We start from the raw sequence: 26068 nt of genomic DNA, 5'->3' as shown, positions 1-26068 counted from the left end.
TGGAGAGCACCAGAGAAATGAAATGCTACCACTTCATGAATGTTCTTCCAGATCTCAGTTTTTGCCTCTAGCATAAATGTCTAAATCCTTCCAAAACCATAAGGGCTAAGTTTAACTCCTATTATCACAAAGCAGGGACGGTATATGTGTATATCTAGATGGTTTTTCAGTATGACTAAATCTGCTGGGTAGAAGTTTTCTGTGGAATACTGTTTTGCCCCAGAGCTAAGGCTCTCAGCCTTAGCTGGTTGGGACTCCTAGGCAATATCCTTAAGATTTGAACGGTCTCTTATGACCCGCTCCTTTAGGTCCAAGGCACCTCTGGGCAGGTGAGCTCCCATATGATTCTGGTCCCTAAAGTATTTGGGGGGGATATATGAGCTTAAGGTGAGGTCTGTGCTAAGTCAACTAAATTTTTCCCACTTGTGAAAGTATTGTTATTTTTTAGTTAGTTTCAGTTATAGTATAATATGTGGTTTATCTTCCTTGACTTTTGAGAGAAGGAAGAGAGTACTTTTCTCAGTTTTATGAAAGGGAGCATAATGGTGGTAAACAGAAGAATGGAAAGGACTAAGATGGGACTATAAGGAAACTAAGGAGATGCTGTGGCCCCTTAATTGGTGTTAGAACTCCAAGCGATACAGCTTTTCCTTCGGTACCCTGTCCTCTCAAACCACACTGCCCCCAAATAAAGAAAGAGTCTGGTGTAGTTCAGTGCCTGACATCCAGAACCTCCCAGAAATTTTCTTTGTTATGAAGGGCATCACAGAGTATGTGTCATTAAAGCATAAAATGTGTAACCGATCAGTACATTGGCTGCTTCACGAAAAGTATAAAACCATACATGTGGTTCAGAGGACTTCTTCGCTTGATGGAGCCAGCCTTCAGTGGTGAAGGAGAGATGCTTTGCCAGTTTCTGGTAGTTATAAAAATAAATTCTCTTGAGACATTGGACTGAGCCCAAGTCACTGAATTGAAGTGACCCAAACCTTCCATTTGCACTGTGGTGTTTCCAAAAGAGTTAAGCAATATAATATTGAGAATTATGACTAGGAAGGGCTAACAAACGGATGAGTTTTTCCTCAGTTCTTCCACATTTCTTTAGAATAATATGTAAGCTTAGAAGAGGACATGTTCTGAATGTCTGAATTTAAATGTACACTAGGAATGAAAATCTTCACCCTTGTGGGAGTAGCTGCTAATCCAAGGACTGGATTATAGCAATGGCCCGGGCACAGCATGAAGAGGAGCATAAAAGATGAAGCAGATTCTCGTTTCCTCTTCGCGTGTCACTGTTATTCTGCACCAGTGCTTTCTGGGAGTGAAACTGTACTCAACTTTGACATAGACCGCTAGCCCTTGGCAGGCATTCCAAATCTCTGTGACCAGCTCAGTTTGTTTGTTAGAGCTGCAGAAGTAGAGAGGACCAAGTGTGTGTTTGCTCTCCCCTGGCAAGTGTGCTTACCTCATTCGTGTGTTTCTTGTCCCATTGCCAGATGAATGCTGGTATTAAATCCATCTTTCCTAGTGGTAGGTCTGCCTCATGGCTGCTCCGGTGTTTGGGGTATCTATGAGTCCCATGACCATTCTGGGAAAGCACCAGAATTGGTAGCTTTGCCATGGATAAAAATGTATACGGATAATATACTGTATCCCACTGCAGATACTTCAATATGGGGTGTTAAAAATATGACCGCTTTTTAGATTTTCCCATGATACCTTTTGAGATTTGAAAGTATAATCAATTGTGAAAACAATATCCAAAATAAACGATGTGCTTTTATCCATAATGAAGATAACTCCAGATGTGGATATATTTAGTTGCAGATGTGTTTTTAATATGCAGTATTAAATATTTTCCAAAAGTCTCAAAAGGTACCAAGATTTTTGCATCTCATGGAAAAAGTGTACTCTTCTTTCTAAATGCTCTTGTGGAAATACTTTTAAAGTTTATATATTGTGCATAATACGGCCTAAAAATTGTATTACTTCATTGGCTTGTTTGCCATGATATTATTGCGCATGATAAAATGTTTTCAGTTGCTTTGCTTGCTTATGGTAACCATGACCCATATTTTCTGCTTTTTTTTCCCCTTTGTGTGTATGTACACATGCATTTTTAAATCATTTCATACTACATTTTCTTTTTCCTCACCAAAAGGAATATGCTGCATGGAAAAAATAAATGCAAACATTCCTTTTCTTTGTTTTTTTTATTTTTTTCTTTTAAAGTTCTGACTCAGAAAATTTCTTGCTCTTATTGGCTTTTTATGGGTGTGAAGCATAACCGAATTGTGCATGGAAGGTACAGATTTAAAATCCAGTGGCTTCACAGTTTGCATATCAGTTGCCTGTCACCTAAAAGTTACCTTGGATTCTGCATGAAATAGGCTTGAGTAGTTTTCTAGAAAAGAGTTCTAGATATTTAATGTATAGTGACACACATCGATCCGGTTCTAAGTAGGTGCAATCAGTATCACCGAAAGGCTCAAGGAGAGGGAACGTTAGACCTTGCTAAAATGAAAGTTAACATGGTTGCACAAAACGAACTTGTACCTATACAGGCAAAGCAGAATGGCTGCTGATATTTCGAAACCAGCACATAAGAAAGTCAATAGGAAGTAAGGGAACAGTTTTCCATTGTGGTTATTTTTCTCATCATTAATTCTTTCCTCATGTTTTCTGTTTCTCATTGTTGGCCTCCTTGGTTGCGATGTGCTTTTTCTGTCTTTCATTTCACATTGCTCTGTTTTTTTGTTTGTTTGTTTGTTTATTTTTAACTTTGGACCAGTTATGTCTGTGGAATTTTTTTTTCCCCTCTTTTACTTTAATTGTTCCTTTTGCCTCTTCCATTCTAAATCATGCAAACAATTGTACTTGCTTTTGTAATATTTCAAAGTTTACTGACCAATTTTTTTCTCTGGTCTCTCTGTTTCTCAACCATTTTTGTTGATTTTTGTGTTTGATTTCATTTTAAAATTTAAGAAACAGTTGAACGGAGTGCAGGAGCAACAAGATCCCTCCCCACCACTTACTCATACAAGCCATTCTTTTCTACAAGACCATACCAGTCCTGGACAACAGCTCCGATTACAGTGCCTGGGCCGGCCAAGTCAGGCTTCACTTCCTTATCAAGCTCATCCTCTAATACGCCATCAGCTTCTCCGCTAAAATCAATATGGTCTGTTTCGACTCCTTCTCCAATCAAATCCACATTAGGCGCGTCAACTACATCTTCAGTTAAATCCATTAGCGATGTGGCATCTCCAATTAGATCCTTTCGGACAATTTCTTCACCGATCAAAACAGTGGTGTCACAATCTCCATACAATATCCAAGTTTCCTCTGGTACCCTGGCTAGAGCTCCCACCGTCCCAGAGGCCTCGCCTTTGAAAGGGCTGGCATCCAATGCTACGTATTCCTCCCGCACCTCTCCCGTGACGACAGCAGGGTCTCTTTTGGAGAGGTCATCCATTACTATGACGCCCCCTGCCTCCCCCAAGTCAAACATTAATATGTATTCCTCAAGTTTGCCATTTAAGTCAATTATTACATCAGCAGCACCGCTAATATCTTCGCCTCTAAAGTCAGTGGTGTCTCCAGCTAAATCAGCAGTTGATGTCATTTCATCGGCTAAAGTCACGATGGCCTCTTCTCTCTCATCACCTGTGAAACAGATGCCCGGACACACAGAGGTTGCATTGGTCAACGGATCTATTTCCCCTCTGAAATATCCATCATCTTCAACGTTAATTAACGGATGCAAAGCCACTGCCACGTTACAGGAAAAAATTTCTACAGCTACAAACTCTGTGAGCTCTATGGTTAATGCCGCCACTGACACAGTTGAGAAAGTGTTTTCTACCACGACAGCAATGCCATTTTCCCCACTCAGGTCATACGTTTCTTCGACACCATCAGCTTTTCAGTCTCTAAGAACTCCTTCCGCAAGTGCACTCTATACATCCCTTGGGTCGTCAATATCTGCAACTACCTCATCTGTAACTTCATCAATAATAACAGTGCCAGTATACTCTGTAGTCAATGTTTTGCCTGAACCAGCATTAAAGAAACTTCCAGACTCTAGTTCACTTACAAAATCAGCAGCAGCCTTGCTGTCACCCATTAAAACATTGACTACGGAGACACGTCCTCAGCCCCATTTCAGTCGAACTTCATCTCCAGTTAAGTCGTCTTTGTTCCTTGCACCCTCTGCCCTTAAGCTGTCTACACCATCTTCTTTATCTTCCAGTCAGGAGATATTAAAAGACGTGGCCGAAATGAAAGAGGACCTAATGCGGATGACTGCAATACTACAGACAGACGTGCCTGAGGAGAAGCCATTCCCACCCGAGCTCCCAAAAGAAGGGAGGATTGACGATGAAGAGCCTTTCAAAATCGTTGAGAAAGTAAAGGAAGACTTAGTGAAAGTGAGTGAAATCCTTAAGAAAGATGTGTGTGTAGATAACAAAGGACCACCCAAATCACCAAAGAGTGACAAAGGACTCTCTCCCGAAGACGACTGGATAGAGTTTAGTTCGGAAGAAATACGAGAAGCAAGACAACAAGCTGCGGTGAGCCATCCTCCATCCCTGCCGGAGAGAGTGCAAGTGAAAGCAAAAGCCGCCTCTGAGAAGGATTATAACTTGACCAAAGTTATTGATTACTTAACAAACGATATTGGGAGTAGTTCGTTGACAAATTTAAAGTACAAGTTTGAGGATGCAAAGAAGGATGGTGAAGAGAGACAGAAAAGGATTTTAAAGCCAGCGATCGCTTTGCAGGAACACAAACTCAAAATGCCTCCAGCCTCCATGAGGCCTTCCACCTCTGAGAAAGAGTTGTGTAAAATGGCCGATTCCTTTTTCGGAACAGATACTATTTTAGAGTCTCCGGATGACTTTTCTCAACATGACCAGGACAAAAGCCCCTTGTCTGACAGTGGCTTTGAAACAAGAAGTGAAAAAACGCCCTCCGCCCCACAGAGCGCTGAGAGCACGGGCCCTAAGCCACTCTTTCACGAAGTCCCCATCCCTCCTGTCCTCACAGAGACAAGAACTGAAGTGGTGCATGTTATCAGGAGCTACGAGCCCTCAGCTGGAGATGCTCCCCCAGGCCAACCGGAGGAGTCCGTGGCACCCAAACCATCACCTACTTTTACGGAACTGGAACCAAAGCCCACCACCTCTAGTATTAAGGAAAAAGTTAAGGCGTTTCAGATGAAAGCCAATGGTGAAGAAGACGACCACAGCCGAGTTTTGAGCAAAGGCATGCGTGTTAAAGAAGAGACCCACATAACCACAACCACCAGAATGGTCTATCATTCCCCACCAGGCAGCGAAGGTACCTCAGAAAGAATCGAGGAAACCATGTCAGTCCATGACATCATGAAGGCCTTTCAGTCCGGGCGGGACCCTTCCAAAGAACTGGCAGGTCTGTTTGAACACAAGTCGGCAGTGCCTCCAGACGTTCACAAGTCTGCTGCTGAAACCACAGCCCAGCATGCAGAGAAGGACAACCAAATGAAACCCAAACTGGAGCGTATAATAGAAGTCCACATCGAAAAAGGTAACCAAGCTGAGCCCACTGAAGTCATTATTAGAGAAACCAAAAAGCATCCAGAGAAGGAAATGTATGTATATCAGAAAGACTTATCCCGGGGAGATATTAACCTAAAAGATTTTCTGCCAGAAAAACACGATGCTTTTCCTTGTCCAGAGGAACAGGGTCAGCAAGAAGAAGAAGAACTTACTGCCGAAGAGTCATTGCCTTCTTATCTGGAGTCTTCCAGAGTAAACACTCCCGTGTCCCAAGAAGAAGAGAGTCGCCCTAGTTCTGCTCAACTCATATCTGATGACTCTTACAAAACACTGAAGCTTTTGAGTCAACACTCAATAGAATACCATGACGATGAGTTGTCAGAACTAAGAGGGGAGTCTTACAGGTTTGCTGAGAAAATGCTTCTGTCAGAAAAGCTAGATGTGTCTCATTCTGATACCGAGGAATCGGTTACAGACCATGCAGGACCCCCTAGCTCAGAGTTACAGGGGTCTGATAAGCGGTCCAGAGAAAAAGTAGTCACTGCCCCCAAAAAAGAAATTCTCTCCAAAATCTATAAGGATGTGTCTGAAAATGGTGTAGGTAAAGTGTCTAAAGATGAGCATTTTGATAAAGTGACAGTGTTGCACTATTCTGGCGATGTTAGTAGTCCAAAACATGCCATGTGGATGCGCTTTACTGAGGACAGATTAGACAGAGGTAGAGAGAAGTTGATATATGAAGATAGGGTGGACAGGACTGTGAAGGAAGCTGAAGAAAAACTGACTGAAGTGTCACAGTTTTTTCGTGACAGAACCGAAAAGCTAAATGATGAACTGCAGTCCCCAGAGAAGAAGCCACGCCCTCGAAATGGCAAAGAATACTCTTCTCAGAGCTCTACCAGTAGCAGCCCCGAGAAGGTACTGCTGACAGAACTGTTGGCATCCAGTGACGAGCGGGTTAGGGCAAAGCAGCATGGCCATGACGGACAAGGCTTCCCCACAGCCGATGAGAAGCAAGCAGCCAGTCTGCCCAGCAGCCCAGAGAAGAAGGGTCTGTCCGCACAGCTGGAGGACAGCAAGCCCACAGAGGAAGTCCGAGAAAGCATTTCGCAGAGCAAGGCACCAGAAGGGCCCCCGTCTGGGTTTCAGCTCAAACAATCTAAACTCAGTTCCATTAGATTAAAATTTGAACAAGGTGCACAGGCAAAGAGTAAGGACGTGTCTCAAGACGACAGAAGGCCAGAGGGCCAGTCGAGAATCCCAGTTAAAAAAATGCAGGAGAGCAAGCTGCCCGTCTACCAAGTGTTTGCTAGAGAAAAGCAGCCGCAGGCCATAGACCCCTCAGATGAAAGTGTATCTGTGCAAAACGATCTGATGGCCCTCAAGGCTACGGATGAGCGTGCCCAAAGCAACGAGATTGTTGTAAATGATTCTGGCTCCGAGGATGTGAAAACACAGAGGACTGAAATGTCAAGTAAAGCAATGCCTGACTATTTTTCTGAGCAACAGGCTAAAGACTTGGCATGTCACGTAACCTCAGATTTAGCAACTAAGGGACCATGGGACAAAAAGGTCTTTAGAACATGGGAAAGTTCTGGAGCCACTAACAATAAGTCGCAGAAAGAAAAACTTTCGCATGTACTCGTTCACGACGTAAGAGAGAATCACATTGGTCACCCTGAGAGTAAGATTGTTGATCAAAGGAATGAGTTTATGTCTGTGACTGAGAGAGAACACAAGTTGTTAACGAATGGCTCTCTCTCAGAAATTAAGGAAATGACTGTAAAATCTCCCTCCAAAAAGGTCTTATATAGGGAATATGTTGTGAAAGAAGGGGAACGGCCGGGTGGGCCTCTGGAACCGCCTTCGAGGAGGAGCGAGAGCTCAGCCGTGTCGCACATCCCGGTCAGAGCCATGGAGGGAAGGAGAATGCTGTCTTCTGATATCCCCGACGGCTTTTGCGAGCAGTCAACATTCCCCCAACATGAACTATCACAAAAGTTACCCCAGTCCAGTATGAGTAAAGAGACGGTCGAGACACAGCACTTTAATTCTATAGAAGATGAAAAAGTTACCTATTCAGAAATCAGCAAGGTTTCCAAACGTCAGAGTTACGTAGGCTTATGCCCTGCTCTCGATGAAACCGAAACCTCTCCCACCAAATCTCCTGATTCCTTAGAGTTTAGCCCAGGAAAGGAATCTCCCTCTAGCGATGTGTTCGACCACAGTCCCCTTGATGGATTGGAAAGAGTTGCTCCGCTAGCCCAGACAGAGGGAGGGAAAGACATAAAAACTTTACCTGTGTATGTCAGTTTTGTACAGGTGGGGAAGCAATATGAAAAGGAGATACAACAAGGAGGTGTAAAAAAGATCATAAGTCAGGAGTGTAAGACAGTACAAGAGACCAGGGGGACCTTTTATACAACTAGGCAGCAAAAGCAGCCTCCTTCTCCCCAAGGTAGTCCAGAAGACGACACTCTAGAGCAAGTTTCCTTTCTAGACAGCTCTGGGAAAAGCCCTTTAACCCCAGAAACGCCCAGTTCAGAGGAAGTGAGTTACGAATTTACGTCTAAGACACCAGACTCGCTCATAGCTTATATACCGGGCAAACCCAGCCCAATTCCCGAGGTTTCTGAGGAGTCTGAGGAGGAAGAGCTGGCCAAGTCAGCCTCCCTAAAGCAGCCTACAGTGGAGGAAGCAACCGTTGAGCGTGAAACGCCTACCGATGTCAGCAAAGACTCTAACCAAAGACCCAAAAGTAATAGAGTTGCCTATATTGAATTTCCCCCTCCTCCACCACTGGATGCAGACCAGATGGAGCCGGATAAGAAGCATCATTATCGCCCCGAAAGAGAGGTTGACATGATTGAAGTCAGTCTGCAAGATGAGCATGACAAGTACCAGCTGGCCGAACCCGTCATCCGAGTGCAACCGCCCTCACCCGTCCCCCCCGGGGCAGACATCAGTGATTCGAGTGATGATGAATCCATCTATCAGCCGGTCCCCGTTAAAAAATATACCTTCAAATTAAAGGAAGTAGAAGAGGAACAAAAGGAGATGACAAAATCCAAAGCTCCTGTTGACAAGCCTTCCAACCAGAAAGAATTGGAAACTAATGGATCTGGAAAAGATCATGAATTTGGCCTTGGCCTCGATTCACCTCAGAACGAAACTGCCCAGAATGGGAACAATGACCAGTCCATCACGGAATGTTCCATCGCCACCACGGCTGAGTTTTCTCATGACACTGATGCCACGGAGATCGACTCTCTGGATGGCTACGACCTGCAAGATGAAGACGATGGCTTGACAGAGAGCGATTCTAAACTCCCAGGTCAAACCATGGAAATTAAGAAAGATGTCTGGAACATGGAGGGCATTCTGAAGCCGGCCGATCGCTCCTTTAGCCAAAGTAAACTTGAAGTTATCGAGGAGGAAGGAAGGGTGGGACCAGATGAAGACAAGCCACCTTCTAAAAGTTCCTCATCTGAAAAGACTCCTGATAAGACTGATCAGAAATCGGGGGCCCAGTTCTTCACACTAGAAGGCAGACATCCTGACAGATCAGTGTTTCCTGATACTTACTTCAGTTACAAAGTAGATGAAGAATTTGCCACTCCTTTCAAAACAGTAGCTACCAAAGGTCTAGATTTTGATCCTTGGTCTAACAACCGAGGGGATGATGAAGTTTTTGACAGTAAATCGCGGGAAGATGAGACTAAGCCATTCGGTCTGGCTGTGGAAGACCGCTCTCCAGCAACAACCCCTGATACAACGCCAGCCCGAACGCCCACTGATGAAAGTACCCCAACTAGTGAGCCTAACCCCTTCCCATTTCATGAAGGGAAAATGTTTGAGATGACTCGCAGTGGTGCAATTGACATGAGCAAGAGGGATTTTGTTGAAGAGAGGCTCCAATTTTTCCAGATTGGTGAGCATACTTCTGAAGGGAAGTCAGGGGACCAGGGGGAAGGGGATAAAAGTATGGTCACTGCCACACCACAGCCACAGTCAGGGGACACCTCTGTAGAAACCAATCTAGAGAGAAATGTAGAGGCACCTCCAGTCGAAGCTAACCCCAGCAGCCCGACCAGCGGAGAGTGTCAGGAAGGTGCAGCCAGTGGTGGCTCCTTGGAGAAATCGGCAGCAGCCCCTAGCGCCTCTAAAGTTGACCCCAAGTTGCGCACGCCTATAAAAATGGGAATTTCTGCATCCACCATGACCATGAAGAAAGAAGGCTCTGGAGAAGTGACAGATAAGCTAGAAGCTGTGATGACCAGTTGTCAGGGACTAGAGAATGAAACTATAACAATGATTGCAAATACAGCCAATAGCCACATGGGCACTAGGCCCCAAGAGAAACATGATTTCCAGAAAGATAACTTTAATAACAACAACAATTTGGATTCTTCCACTATGCAGACAGATAACATTACAAGTAATGTAGTTCTGACAGAACATTCTGCACCCACTTGTACCACAGAGAAAGCTAATCCAGTGAAAATCTCATCAGGAAAAAAGACAGGGGTACTGCAAGGACACTGTGTCAGAGATAAGCAGAAAGTTCTTGGAGAGCAGCAAAAGACCAAGGAGTCGATAGGGATTAGGCGAAAATCCAAACTTCCCATAAAGGCCACTTCACCAAAAGATATCTGCCCACCAAGTCATATGCCAAACATGAAAGTGAGTAAAACGAAGCAGGTCAGTCAATCTGAGAAAACCAAAACCCTTATTGCCTCTTCATGTGTAGACGTAAAGTCCAGAATTCCAGTAAAAGACACACACAGGGATAACGCAGTTAGGAAAGCATGCGCCACACCAAAACAAGGGCAGCCAGAGAAAGGCAAGGCCAAACAGCTTCCATCCAAGTTGCCAGTAAAGGTAAGATCCACCTGTGTCACCAGCACCACCAGCACCAGCACGAGCACCAGCACCACCCCCACCGCCACCCCCACCGCCACCACCCCCACCGCCACCACCGCCACCACTCCCACCGCCACAGTAAAAGTTAGGAAGAGTCAGCTTAAGGAAGTATGTAAACATTCCATTGAATATTTTAAGGGAATTAGTGGTGAGACCTTAAAGCTTGTGGACCGCCTCTCGGAAGAAGACAAAAAGATGCAGTCCGAGTTGTCCGATGAGGAAGACAGTACCTCAAGAAACACGTCGTTGTCCGAGACTTCCCGGGGTGGCCAGCCTTCAGTTACAACGAAGTCTGCTAGAGATAAGAAAACAGAGGCAGCACCTTTAAAATCAAAGAGTGAAAAGGCCGGCAGTGAGAAAAGGAGCAGTAGGAGGACTGGTGAGGATGAAGGCAGTCAGGTCTCTCGAGCACTCTTTGCTCACATCCTGGAGAACGAGCGTAGTTCGTAAACACTTTCCGACTCGTAGAGCCTAGTGCATGAACTGTCGTGATTGCCTGTGCAGTGACTTAACTGTAGTTTCTCATTGTGTCATCGTCATCTGTGTGTGCTGTCTCTACACTCTTCTCGCTCCCTTTTAACCAACCGACACCGTAGGCAGCTAGGGAAGCATGCTGAAGATATTGGTGTCATTCAAGATGAGCAGCTTTTTTTTTTTTCCCCCTAATGTACTAATGATTTTGTCAAAGTAAAAGCACAGACGTTGAAATCCCATCATGGTGTTTTCACCGACACAATGATTCTGTAACCGTTGTCCAGTAGCTAGCTCGTCAGCATGTTTGATCCCATCACATTAAGCATCCATGTAGTCTCACATCTGGCCGGGGCAGGTGACAATCAAGTGAGCCATGTGAAAAGACAAGTGTTCATGTAGGTGACTAGGACACATTTAAGTGTACAGTGTTAGCATTAGTCTCTCTGTAAAATCTGAGTACTGCTAAAAAACAATTTTCCGGTATCGTGTCTTTCTTGATGATTATTTTAATTAAGAAATTGTAAATCGTAGGTCCACAGAGTCCATGTGAACGGACAGATATCAGGATGGCAATAGTAGCTGATCACCTGGGACTTAGTTGGACAGGTAAGTGCGCACACTCCTGAGTGAAACGAATACAGTGTCTTGATTTCTTTGTCTTACTCACAAGGGGTTCGTTACAAAAAACAGAAGCAAGCAACAAGTAGAAACAAAACTACCATCTACAATTCTACCTACCCAGAGATAATTATCGATAATACCTTACATCCTGTGTTTTTCAAAGTTTTCTTCAATGCATATACACTAAAGAATAGAAATTTAAATCTTACTTTACTTTAAAGGTAGGCACTTTCTTCACACTGCCATTTCTGGTAATAGAAGATAACATTTTACCTAGTAGTAAATTTATTTTCTGGGGTCAAGGAAAGCACAATTAAGGCCTATGACTTTTAAGTAATCCAAAACTTTAAAATGGTGTATTCCCATAGAGCAGCTCTCTCGGGCAACCGTTCAATTAACCCATGCCTGTGTTTCCCAAATGTTAATCGCTCGTGAGTCATCTTCACGGTTTTTATGATATACACAGATTATCTGTATGTTTATTTCCCTGAGTCTTTCCTTTAAGCGGACTCACTCTTATGCCCAAAGATTTATTTAAAAGGAAATCTTACATCTTTGCTAAAGGAAAACAAGGATCATTTTCAATAACTACATAAACAAGAAAATAAGGGAATGAGGAAGTTGAACATTTCAATTACAATTTTTTAAGTAGGATACACGTACAGAAACTCATTCACTTTACAAAAGTCCTTGAGTTTGGTGAGATGAATGAAACTGTTTATGATCCGTGCGTAGAAAAGGAATATTTAGCTTGATTTCACTTCATTACAGATGAAGATAAGATTCTGTGTCATTTGGACAATTCTGCTTTGTAGATTTGATGTTAACTGGGCCTCCAAAATCCTACCTCTCATGAATCAGAGAAATTTTAAGTTCTAGACGTTGAGTATATGTTTTTAATACTCAGCCAAAAAAAACACAGTAGCTTAAAATATAAATGTCAACCATTGTCATATCTAAGTCATCTTGTATACCCTCCGTGATAGTCTATGCTCAGGGAAAGAATTATCTCTGCTATTAAAAGGGAGAATATGAAACCAGATAATGGCAAACAAGGTCAGCTACATTTTCTTCCTTTAAATGGCCTAAGTCCTGCCCTCACCCCCAACTTATTAAACCTTCCTGTCTCCTTCCACCCAGCCTCTGCTCTCAGGCACACTGCTAACAACCAGGAGCCTAGTGGTACTCTGAGAAGACAGGTGGTCTGAGTAATCCTAAGCAGCTTGTTGAGAGTTAATAGCAATTCGTTATATATAAATATTTGCTAACATAAAATTAATAATAATTATATTTTAACATCAGACATTGTGATCTGAAAATACACTGGAGCAAATGTTGGGTTTGCAGTATTATACGCCCATACTATTAGATTATTTACCTTAGACAAATTCAATCCTTAAGTCTGTCAGAGTAAATTTTGGGGGAAGATGTGACATAAAGCTATTAAACTGTAAAATTCTTAGCAACAGCGTGTCTTTGCTCTTCACTGGATCACTAGACAGAGGATACAGTTGGGTCATAAGGGCGTGTTGGATGGTAAGGAGTATTGTCTCTTAAAGCACAAAGGGATGAAGATCTTAAAAGAAATTTAACTTGGTAATTTGAATTACTATCTGCTCAGTGAAGATTGTCATTAAAATTATCAATTAGAAGAGCAAAATTTAATCCTGTCCCTCAGAACCACTGTTAACATCTTAATGTACTTTGATTTTTGTATAAAAAGCTTTAAAATGTTATATACACCATGTAATTTTTTGCTTTTTTATTTGTTATTACCTAGTTTCCACAAAATTGCATATTCTATGATCTTGGTTTTCATGGATAAATAACATCTAGTGTACATACTTTATAATGGTGTTTTTCTAACTTTGGGTCACAGTGCACTCCTGAGTCATGAAATCAATACATACTTTGGTTTTGTTTTTAATAGAATAGAATGGGGGGAAATGTCTGTGTATTACATGTATTAAGGCTAAGTTTTGCTTCTTGAAGATCTGGTTTCATTTATATAAACATCGCGCTATACAATGTATATCTAATTGTAGGCCATGATCAAAACAGTTCACAAGTCACTGCATTAACTCAATTAACTCTTCTTTTGTTCAACATTTGGATTGTTTTCCGTTTTTTAATAGTACAAGCCTGAGATAAATATTCATGTGTGTAAATCATTGTGCCCAACCCAATGTATCATCACGAGAGTTCCTAGAAGTGAAATCGCTTGATCAAAGGATCTGGAGTTTTTTGAGCCTCTGCATGCATTTCGTCAAGTGCTAGAAATATTTAAGCAGGGTAGAATCTTCACCAATTTCTTTTCCATGGGAGGATTTTTTTTTTCCCATTTATTTCTAGAATCACTTAAAGTAATACATACCTGAGGATTTTTTTTTAACTGTACAGGAAATATACAGTGAAAAGTCAGGCTCCTTCTCATCTTCGACTCCTGTTTCCAGAGGGAGCTGCTAATGCTCACACATATCTTCCCAGAGATACTCTCTGATTGACAAGGACGAGCATACGTGTATAGACATTTAGGTGGACGCAAAGCTATTTCCCTTTTATTTATTAGACAAGTGGTAGCATAGCGCAGACAGCAATCTGGACTGTAGTCATCATTTAACCTCCCAAGTGGAATTGCTGAAGGCACATTACCAGCATCTCTTGTGCCCTATTTATGGGTGTGTATCCCTGCCCATCTTATATGAGGCTTGAGCAAAGTGCAAAGAATAATTTGGCTGAATTCAATTCAATTTAATTTAATAAATTAAAAGAATCCAGCAACATCCTCTTCGTACAGATCAAGAATCTTTATAAAAGAATCTCTCAAGAGGGAATCTAATTGTAACTAAGCAGTTATCTCAGGAGAGTTAAGTCCAGTCTGTGTGTGATCACGACTTCCCTGTAAAAGCAAGCGTGTAAAGATTAATGCGCAAGGCTGGACTGGGTTTTACTATACAATTCCTTTGTGTGTGCGTGTGTGTGTGGCAGTTGAGCATTACGTTTATGAAACATATGTGATAAAAGTAGAATGTGAAATCTTAGTAACTCTTTTTCTTTTCTACAGAACTGGCAAGGGAACTGAATTTTTCAGTGGATGAAATCAATCAAATACGTGTGGAAAATCCAAATTCTTTAATTTCTCAAAGCTTCATGTTATTAAAAAAATGGGTTACCAGAGACGGAAAAAATGCTACAAGTATGCTGACATTATATTACTTTAACTTTCAAAACTGCATATATTCAGTATTTTAGATAAGCCTACTGTTAATAGACCAGAGTAATCATAAAGTAATAGCAAGTCTTTTGAAGTTATACTTGTTTAATTTAGCGCTAATATTCTAAACACCTGTCTTTAGGAAGCTTCTTAAGAAAGCAGGTAGTGGTGAATTTGTTGCATTTTGTCTTTCATTCTCTCCGTGACCATCAAAAATGAAAATCGAATTCTAGCTGTTAAATCATGGGGTAGTAGTCAGAAACACTCTGAGGCTACTGCTGTGGCCAGAGCTAGAAGCACAGGGAGAGAAAGAAAGAAGGATAGGATCAAATCATTTTATTCAGCTTCAACTGTGCTGCAGAGAATTCTCCAGTATTTTTAGGTTCGGCTTGGTTTGGTGGGGGGGGGGGGGGAGCGGTGCTATACTACGGCAATGTGAAATAAGTTATTGTGGGTTTGCCTGTGTCAGCCTGACCTTAGTAAGTCATTAAAATGCTAAGCATCAAATATGAGGGTGATCTATTTTGACAGTCTAAAAGGAGAGGAACATGTTTAAAATTTTAATAGATCCCCTCGTAACTAAAAGGAGTCTAGCTATTTTGAGGCCCATCTGCTCAGCATCGTACCGTGGAATGAATGTTGCTGTCACCACACATAGCTTCACAAAGTGATTCTTAAGACCCTGACATGACGTCCCTGTAACACTGAGCTTTCTGAGCCCTCTGCATGGTAATATAGCAGAGCCTCAGCGAGAAGGAGCTAAACCACTAGGAGGGTCGAGAACGCCATGCTTTTGTGTGGATATTGGGATGACTGGAAGAAAATAATTTAATCGGGTTTTCAACCCTTTTTTCTCCTTTTTCAGCTGATGCCTTAACTTCGGTCTTGACAAAAATTAATCGAATAGATATAGTGACTCTCCTAGAAGGACCAATATTTGATTATGGAAATATTTCAGGCACCAGAAGTTTTGCAGATGAGAACAATGTTTTCCATGACCCTGTTGATGGTAATTGAATTTAGTGTTCATATTTATTTAATCATTTGATAAAATTTGAAAGTGTGTAGGACAAGGCAGTCACTTAAAACCAACTAAATTGTGATTTGCTTGACTTAATTTCTCATTTTCACAGCATTTTCTCTACTAGAGTCTGCAGATAAACACTCTGATAGAACAAACTTGATAAATTTCTGTTATAGTAAATACAAATAATGAGGTATAAAAGCATAGGTTAACTGAATTGGCATTTCAAATATTTTACATGACCAAGTGGAAGGAAATTTAATACCTGGAGAATGCATTGTTTTTGTCATTTTCACATTAACCTAAAAAATGCGTGAACTCTTTTCTTTACATGTTGATAAGACCAAACAACCAAGGTACTGGGTCAGGTTTAGGCATATTCCTGTTTGAATTCCTGTTTGGGGGGACCAAGTATTTAAGCGTGTACTGAAAAAGTCTAATGCATCACTCAAAAACATGTTTTACTTATGTAGCATATTTTAACTTTATATGCTTCCATTTATTGTTTGGAAAAACCCTGCCTGATCTATCATATATAAAAGTCAGTGTCATTTCTAATTCAGTGAGCACAGATGTCACTAATAACATAGTAATTCCTTTTTTACATTAGCTTAATTTATATAAGAATATCATCATCTTTCCTTCAGTATGTAAATTGGGGCATTTTTTTAATCAAAGTATCAAGAAGTATAACAAATACTTTACTATGTTTTTCAAGGTGCTTGTCTTGCTTTACAAATGGAAATTTATTCCTATAATGAATTTTGAGTAAAACATGATGATGGTGTGGAGGTAGAAAGAAGAGCTTAGGGATATTTTTCTACTATCCCCAGTTTTGAAAAATATGGTGTTTTTCCCCCATTTTTTAAACTGGCAAAGTTAGACTAACAAAAATCAACAACTTCTAGTTCTAGATATATTATGTAGCAAAGTTGTCAAATTCTTAAAAAGTTTCTGCTTGCTAAAGTTAAAGTCAACAGAAAATTTATAGCATACTTTATTATCCACATAACACAATGGGCAATAATGTCAAAAGTGGTTTCTTTTTAAGCTTATAAATGCCACAGAACCTTGGAAAAAAGCTCTCTTCAAGGCCTCATCTTATATGTAAGACCATGTAATGGTAGACAGTCTCTTTTTGCACTAAAGGTAGACCATTGTTATATCAAATTCTGAATTATTGCCAAGTTATAGTTTATGGAATCTTTTATTATTCTTTTTGGGGAAAAATTTTTTAAGAAAATACCTAACAAACAAAAAAAAAAGAAAAAGAAAAGAAAGAACTAACAAGCAAGATAACCAGAAAATAATGGAAATAGTCAATAGAATTGAAAGCTTTATTTATTTTTAACATTTTAAAATCATTAAATAAATTCACAAGAATTTTTCATGGCTACATCTTAATATTTTATGTTTCTTATTTTAAAAAATCATAGGGAAATTTAGGAATGTGTGTATGAAGTAAATTTCACTTCTGCAGATTATAAACCTCAGCTAATCTCAGCCAGCTTTTCAACAAGATTCTGGTTTATAGGTGACTATACTTACCTATAGCAGATTGAATTTACAACAAAAGCTAAGCTGGTATTTGTCACGGACTGATGGGAAAATTAGGCTCTCATTTTGTAAACCATTGATTCAGAAAATGTGCATGGCTGCCTTTTTTTCCTGTCTCTTCTCTTTGTTTAACTTTTATGAAACCTCCTTTCCTCACCATGACCAGACCATTGTTGACTTCTCTCTCTGCTGAAGGAGAAAAATATTCCCTTTGTCCACACAGTGAAGATTAAAACAAGGGAATTGTTTCCTACTTCCCCTCTCAGTAGGCTGGGGAATAAATAAACCTCCGTGTTTCACAGTATTGTCGTGAATATTCAGAGAGCTCTTTGCAAATGGCTTTCTTCCTGTCTCTGTTGTGTATCATTTCTTTTTTCTCTTTATTTGATTTGTGGTTCTGAGTGGACCCCTCTCACCAAGTTCACTAAGACCTCCATATACACCACAACCCTTTCATCTCTGTCACATTATGACACCTGAAGATTTTCCTTGGAGTCTTTTCTACTTTATCTGCTTTTCAAATCCTTTTCCTAACATCTTTTTAGATTTTTTTTCCCAGTGCTACTGCTCTAAAATCTAATAATAATTTCCTTCCAAAGATTAAATGTATTTTCCTTCACGGTAAATTTCAAGTGAATAAAAGTGAGAATTAGAGTTGGATAGCATTGCTCATATGTAAAGCTCTTAAAATAAGTTATAAGTGACTTAAGAAATTTGGTTTCTTGTGGCTTGCTGTATGCAGTCCACCACAATATGGAATTTTGCATGCTAAAAGTAGAAAGATAATAAATTTGGCCATGGAATAAGTGTATCTTATATAACGATAGCTAATTTTGTATTGGATTGAATTAGTCTGTATATTTAAGTTATTGTATTGAAATTATCAAAATTGATAGAAATCATTTATATCTTAATTAGTATTCTGTTTTATTATAGTGTGCACTAGTCTTTTATTTCATTGTATTACATTTAATTGAACTAAACCAATAAATTTATGAACATTATTCTGTAACTCATCATACATTTTCATACCTGATATAATTTAATTCATTCCATGTGTTTTGTTTGCTGTACTCTAATTCATTCCAGTCAGTCCGAATGTACTGTCTTCCATAGGTTATCCTTCCCTTCAAGTGGAACTGGAAACTCCCACAGGGTTGCACTACACACCACCCACCCCTTTCCAGCAAGATGATTATTTTAGCGATATCTCTAGCATAGAGTCTCCCCTTAGAACCCCCAGTAGACTGAGTGATGGGCTAGTGCCTTCCCAGGGGAACATAGAGAATTCAGCAGATGGACCTCCAGTTGTAACTGCAGAAGACACTTCCTTAGAAGACAGCAAACTTGAAGACTCAATGCCTTTAACAGAAATGCCTGATGCAGTGGATGTAGATGAGAGCCAGTTGGAGAATGTATGTCTAAGTGAGTATCCTCAATACCTCGGAAGTATGGCTGGGGTCCCAAAAGATGTTAAACCAGCAGAGCCATTCAAACAGCCTAGTAAAATAGGAGTAAGCTCTGAGCAGCAAGAGAAAGGAAAATCTGGTCCTGATGAGGAGATGACGGAAGAAAAACTCAAATCTCTATTTGAGGACATTCAACTTGAAGAAGGAGTAGAGTCTGAGGAGATGACAGAAGAAAAAGTACAGGCTATTCTTAAACGTGTTCAGCAAGCAGAACTGGAAATGTCTTCAATTTCAGGTTGGCAGAACGAGACATCAAGTGGAAACCTAGAGTCCTCTGCTCAAGCTCGAAGAATAACTGGTGGGTTACTAGAACGGCTGGATGACAGGTATGGCTCCGTTTCAGAAAATAGAAAAGCGAATCACAGGTTACATGTTAGTTAACTGTTTGTTTTAAATACCTGCTTTTTAGCAATTACTCTTTTTCTAAATCACCATTCCAGTTTGGGGATAATACCTGCCTTAAAGGTTGGTTCATTCTGCTAATCCGGAGAGGGAAAGTTACATGACATCCGACTCTTGATCGCAGCTCAGTTCTTGAAATCATGGTTGTGAGTTCAAGAAATCACAGCCAGCCCCCTGCTGGGCTCCATGCTGGGTGTGGAGCCTACTAAAAAAAATAAATAAATAAAACAAAACAAAAAAACAACTCCTGATAGCCTGAAGTAAAATGCAAACAGTTTTACATGCATGCCAAAGATGTGTATGTTTACTTTAGAAGACTGCTCTTTTCTAGTTTATTACTTGCATTATTCTTTTCACAAAGCCAATAAGTAATGCACTTTCAAAATAATGTAATAAATAAAACCCCATGTCTTTTAGAAATATGAACATTTCTATTGTTTCCTGACTTCAAACATTATATGCTTATTATGCAAACTTTAAAACACAGATGTAAAAGGTCAAAACCCCATCATCTAGCAATAACTGCCACTAAAATTTGAGATTTTTAAGATTTCTTTTACATACATTTTTCTAAATGTCTTAATGTAGAAAATTCAGAGAAGCAAAAAGAAAAGTTATCGGTCCTCCTACCGTACTAAGAAAACATTTAACATTGTATATCCTTCTTTTTTCCTACATGAACATTTTATGTAATTTGCAACATTGCATATGTAATTCTTCACTCCAAATAATATTGCCATGGTGGACACTTGATTACGACCAAAATAATTCCCTAATCATGAATCTAGTTCTTTTTTATAGTGGACTTACTCTAGGAAGGTGAGAATCTAGTGTCCTTCAGATATTGGTTCAAATCCCACCAGCATTAGGTTTGCACTTTGTGACTCTGGATGAATTTCTAAGCTCTAAGAATGTCAGTCTAATCAGCTTTAAAAACTGGAATACTGCTGCTTTCCTCAAGCAGGTTTACAGATTGGAAAAGAAAGCCTATAGAAGGGCTACCGGATGACTGGTACAAATAGTCTCTCAGTACTAGTTGGCATTATTTTTATTTACGCATACATCAGACTAAAATATATTTTACTTCAGTGGCAACTAGTGATAACCTCAGGGTTTTTTGCATCCAACTTAAATTTCTTTCATAACCATATTTAATATTTTCACATTGCTGATAAGCTTCTTGCTCGATAAAAATTCCCGAAGAGGGAGTTTATGCCATTTTGCAAAAAGGAGTCTAGAAGATTCCTGTAGAAGAATGGTAAGTCCAAAGAATTCTGTGTTCAGCCTACCAGAATGTTGCAAAGACAACAAATAGTACTAATTTTGATGTCTGTGTTCTAATATAGTCACGTAATCTATAGTTGCATAGCAGGAAATAGATACATTTAGATTATAGCATCTTCATACTGTGCTGGGACCGAAATCCTTACACATATGGAATAGGGTGTGCTGTTGATTGGGGGTTGTTTATATATAATCAGAATTTGATTTATAAGAATACACACATACTTACAGACATTTATATATATATATATCATGCATATAAAATATTGTTCTAGTTACCACCTTCAGAATTCTACAGCTAATAAAGACACTAAAAACAGTGCACAAGCTAGAAAATAAAAGTCTATACTGATACTAGTAAAAATTAGAAATCAATTTAAAAGAAAGTATTGGAAGAGAAAGATTGTTAACAGTTGAAAGGAAAATAATCCTCACAGAACAGAGAAGCGACAGGTGAGCACCAACACCTGCTCACCAGCGGGAGCCAGCAGAGGTCAGGGGAGGGGAAGGAGGAGACCCAAGTAAGGGTGTGAGGGTTGCAAAGTCAGGATGGCAGGATTCACAACTGGAAACCCATCCAAAGACTGAAATGTGGGATGCTTGGGGTTGCCAGAGCTCTCCAAACAGGAATGCATTTGATTCTCAGCCAGCAGTTTTTTCCCTGGGCAATGCGAAAGCCTTTTGCAGTATCCTCCTCCTCTTTTAGATCGGTGGGTCTGAAACTCTGGGTATGTCCATGAACCTCTCAAGATGACTTTTAAAAATCTCAAATCCAAGTAGCTGTAGCAGTGCAATTAAACAAAACAAAACAGAAACAAGGGCAGCATAGCTAGGCAGGTTGGGAATTGGGGTGTGGGGGAAGCCTGGGTCCTCACCCCCAAACCCATGATCGCCCCTCACACATCAGATTTTTCATGCCTTTCTATTTTATGCCTATAAAAGTGATTTAAAACATGGTTGTTAAAATTTAGAGCTTCTAAAGCGCATTTTCAGCCATGTATTACCATTGTAAATTTCCACATTTTCTCTTTTGCAGCCCTGATCAGTGTCGAGATTCTATTACCTCATATCTCAAAGGAGAACCTGGGAAATTTGAAGCAAATGGGAGCCATGCAGAAATCACTCCAGAGGCAAAGACAAAATCCTACTTTCCAGAATCCCAAAATGATGTAGGGAAACAGAGTGCTAAGGAAACTCTGAAACCAAAAATACATGGATCTGGTCGTGTGGAGGAACCAGCATCATCACTAGCAGCCTATCAGAAAGCTCTAGAAGAAACCAACAAGTTTGTAATTGAAGAGCCTAAACCCTGTGTGCCTGTCAGTATGAAAAAGATGAGTAGGACTCCTGCAGATGGCAAGCCAAGGCTTAACCTGCACGAAGAAGAGGGGTCCAGTGGGTCTGAGCAAAAGGTATGCACTCCAGTTATCTGATACACTGTCAGTTAAGCCAAGAGTACTGATGCTTCACGTCCTTTGATTAATCTTGTAACAATGGGCCCAAGGTTCTTTACTATTTCCAAATTATCAGTGCTAACACTAATGGCGGGGCTGAAGAAAGCACTAGGTAAAACACTCTTTGATTATATTTTTCATTCACTGAGTAGGAAAAAGGGAGAAGCATCTCTTCAGCCATTTTTCAGGAGAAAAAAAGAACTACAGAGATGTTATGTTTAAGGTCCAGTGGTAATTTTGTCTAGGATTTGGATTTGGGTTTCCTAACTCCCAGCCTAGTCTTCTTTCTTATGGAAGGAGGATAATTATTCTGACTTTTCCTGGTTCTTCTGCATAATTTAGAGTTTATAGCGTGTGACCCACCTAAGAGTTCTACCCTATAAGGTCTGTTGTCTGAAAGCATGTTTTAAAAATTAAAGAAACCCAGTGCCCAAACCTGATATGAGGTGGGTATATACGACTGTTGGTTGACATTTAGAAATTTGAAGTTAGTTAGAGGTTTGTTCATCTAAGTTGATAATTATCTTAATATTTGTTTTCAATAATTTTAAAGGCTTACTGTCATAGAATTATTTGCTTGCACTTTGTACTTAAAACATGTTTACCATCTAATAGATTTTTTTTTCATTCTTTGAGGTTTACCACTTTTAGATATTAAAAAATTTTGAACTGAAATTTGTAATTCATAGATGGATATAAGAAAATAAAAATTAGTTCCATTTCCTACACGTTTTTTTTTACTGCTTTTTGCTCTCTCAGTCGTATCTTTTCCTGAACCATGCAGTAGGTGTAGGCTGAGACATGGACATCTTGGAATCGTAGCACTTGCAGTTTTCCCTAAAACATCCAGTGGTGCTTAAGACCTACTGCAGTGTTTGGGATTAAAAAAAAACAAAACAAAAAAACCCCCAAGTCTTTTATAAAATAGCAAGTCCATGATTAAGTCATGGTTTACAAAAACTTTATTAGTAAACTCCCAGTCACTGAGGAGCTAATGATCAGCTGATCAATTAATCATATCCTTTCCTTTTCCCTTCTGCAGTCTATCTTTTGACCATTTTCCTGTGTGTTAGGAGGGAAAGTGAGAGGAAGTAAAATTCTCAGGCCTTCCTTTCACTTCCTGACAAATGGGGTGTGAATATTGATTTCTTTCAGTTAATTCTTAGCATATTTAAGCAGTATGACCTTGGATGTTCCCTTTTAAAATGAGTCCACAAAATACAGAAGGAAGCAGTAACATTGTGATGTCTTAACTATGGAAGTTTACTATTAAAAATCCGTAGAGAAGCTCTGAAATCAAATGATCATCTAAATATAAATAAGCACTTGGTGTGTACACATGTGGACACATTGGCTACTGGGGAACCAGGGAGAAGGCAAAAGAGTGTCTGAAGTGAAAGTCTTAACCCTGAATGGAAGCTCAGCTGAGTTCATCAGTACTGGAACATAATTACTCTTAGTGTTTTCAAATTGCTATGAGATCGTGCTTTTGGTATTGGTTACAGGTCCTACTCTAATGCCTAAAAAGTTTTCATGAGCATAAAAGTTCTTAATGGAGTTAAAGTTTCTGGGACTTTCTGATCTCACAAGAAATCCCAAGATGTTCAGGATGTGTCTTTTTTAGCTAGACCGTAATAGAGTAGTCATCTGATGTATGGTCTCAGAAAACAGTCCCCTTTTTGTCCCCTAAAAAATCAGGTCAAAAGTCCGGGTGCGGCTCTTACACGGATGACTGCTTGCTGTTACAAGGTAAACTTCTGCTCTTTTCCACCTCTTTCCATGCAGTGACCCATGGCAAGCCATACTGAAACAATCCCGTTTGTCTGTCTACTAGTTACGCTCTTCGCCAATTCTAGAGAATTCTCTAAAACGAATCCTGATCAAGATTCTACCACCATCTTCTCTCTACCTTTCACCTTCAGATTAGCAGAGACTTGAGGCAGAAAGTAGAAACTAAACATTGGCCAAATGGACATTTTTCTTTCCGAAAGGGACTAGTCTCAGATGATTCTTGATAGGATTATAATGCAATTGATGTCTAGGTTTGGTAGTGTTTGCATTAACATATGTTCTGCTTTTCAATTTACCCAAGTGAAAACCTTTCCCCAGTTTACAATTCTGTGTATGAATAATTCAGATTGAATTTTCGCTTTTGCCTCATCTAATCTGTTGATCCCTGAATGCTGATTGGGAATTCTTTTCTTTCACAATATGAATTCCTCTTTTTCTGCTTTTTTGAGCTGTTTCAGTGCCTCCTTTCACAATACTGGGATCATTGTAAGTTTTCTGAATTTACAATCTTTTCTAAAACATATTAAAAGAGGGAATTTAGCAGCCAATATCTTTGCAAGGAATAAACTTGATAACTTTCCTTTTGACACCATACTATTCAGTAGGGTATTTTGATCAGGTGAAATTTCTTAAAACGTTAGGGTTGATATTATATTTTAAAGTATTTGTTAAATGTACCTTGGGTGAAAAATAGTCTACTTTATTATCTATTTGACAACATTTTTTAAAGAAACCCTGGTTTATTACTTTCTGCCACATTTTTAAAAAATATTTTATTCATTTATTTGATAGAGAGAGCGAGAGCAAGAACACAAGCAGGGGGAGTGGGGGAGGGAGAAGCAGGCTTCCCGCTGAGCAGGGAGCCCTACGTGGGGCTTGATCCCAGATGAAGGCAGATGCTTAATGACTGAGCCACCCAGGCGCCCCATTGACAACATTTGACAAGCACTTTAGCTAACACTTGTACCTCCTGTAACAATTTTACTTTTTTCCCCCCTATTTTTACCAACACTGCCACTGATTTTTCCAATGGATATTAACTGCAGTTTCTATCTCCGGGACTCTCAGATTTGGGGCAACTAGCAAACTTAGAAAATAAAATGCCAGAACTATTTTCAGAATTCCACCATTAAAATTTAGAGATAAAATCATTCAGTAAATAGTCTTCACCATGACACATTTTTCCCTTTTTCTCATCTTTATTGCCTAAAAATTAATATTTTGTGTACTGCTTGTATTCTTGTCTATACTGTCTTCTTGTCTGTCAGATGTTTTTTCTGTCCTCGTTTCATATCAGATCTTTAAAATAAGACTCCAAGTTTTTACATGTTTTACATTATGTCTTCATTCATTTGCATAAACTCTTACTGAGCACCGATTGTGTGTTAGGAGCCAATTATGCTGCTAAAAATCTCCCAATATAAATACATGTGGCAAATTCTACTGATGTCAATTCTTTACTTTTTTATAAAGTTCAAAATAGCTTTTGATAAAGTTGTCAAATCTGACCAAAATTTCATAAAAATCAGATGCTATGCCTCTTTCTGTAGATCAAATGAAGCATAGCCATTCAGGTCAAATGTATAGAGATTTAAAACGAGTTTTAAATAATGAATATTAATTTCTCTTCAAACTAATAATGAGTAGCATGTAGTTTCTGATACTAAAATGTCTCATAATTATTTTTATTTAATTACATTGATCTTTGTGTGCATATATATGGTAAAGATCAATGTAATTAAATATATGTATTAATACACATACACACGTAATACATACATATACAGAGTCATTTAGGATCCTGCTCAAAATTTTCTTCCACTTAAATTTTTTTTTAAGATTCTCACAAATACATATGCGTGATGTTCCTTAGCAGGGAAAACCAGCAAGTGAAAGTAATTCTTTTTTGATTTCCTTTCTCAGAATGTCTTTTATTTTAAATGTGATGGTAAAATTATCCTAAAAAATGCATTTATCAGGACTTGAAAGACAGTGAGAGTGATTCGAGCTCAGAGGAAGAACGGAGAGTCACTACCCGCATTATTCGCCGGCGTTTGATTATAAAGGTATCCTGTAGCCGGATTGTGATGGGGCATTGCTATGGGATTAGAAAGTCCTTCCTTGTGGCCTTGAGAATTCAGCATGCTTGATAAGTAAGCGGCTCTATATATGCTTCTTCGCACATCTGAAAGCTTGTAAGAACCACCACCAAGAGGAAAGGGTCGTGTTGTATGGTAGTGAGTATTCAGTCTAGGCCTGTGTCTGACTCGTCGCAGCTGTAATTTTGTCTGAGAATTCTTGGCATTTGTATCCTG

At 39.7% G+C, this 26068-nt stretch overlaps 1 protein-coding gene across 2 annotated transcripts in view; it reads left to right on the top strand.

Annotated features, from left to right (window-relative positions):
• ANK3 (ankyrin 3) overlaps window positions 1–26068 on the top strand; it is a 101772-nt gene that overhangs the window by 55424 nt on the left and 20280 nt on the right. The window contains exons 14-20 of one of the 2 annotated variants that reach the window (XM_021699504.2): window positions 11469–11543; window positions 14623–14754; window positions 15638–15781; window positions 18470–18778; window positions 19058–19148; window positions 21545–21920; window positions 23661–23711. In XM_021699504.2, coding sequence (XP_021555179.1) covers window positions 11469–11543; window positions 14623–14754; window positions 15638–15781; window positions 18470–18778; window positions 19058–19148; window positions 21545–21920; window positions 23661–23711 — 1178 coding nt within the window. Of the gene's footprint in view, window positions 1–11468; window positions 11544–14622; window positions 14755–15637; window positions 15782–18469; window positions 19149–21544; window positions 21921–23660; window positions 23712–26068 lie in introns of both variants that reach the window. The other variant, XM_044916035.1, reaches the window with a different exon arrangement.

This window comes from Neomonachus schauinslandi, chromosome 6 (genome assembly GCF_002201575.2).
Source record: "Neomonachus schauinslandi chromosome 6, ASM220157v2, whole genome shotgun sequence".
Lineage (NCBI taxonomy): Eukaryota > Metazoa > Chordata > Mammalia > Carnivora > Phocidae > Neomonachus > Neomonachus schauinslandi.
This window is presented reverse-complemented; position numbering and strand designations above follow the sequence as displayed.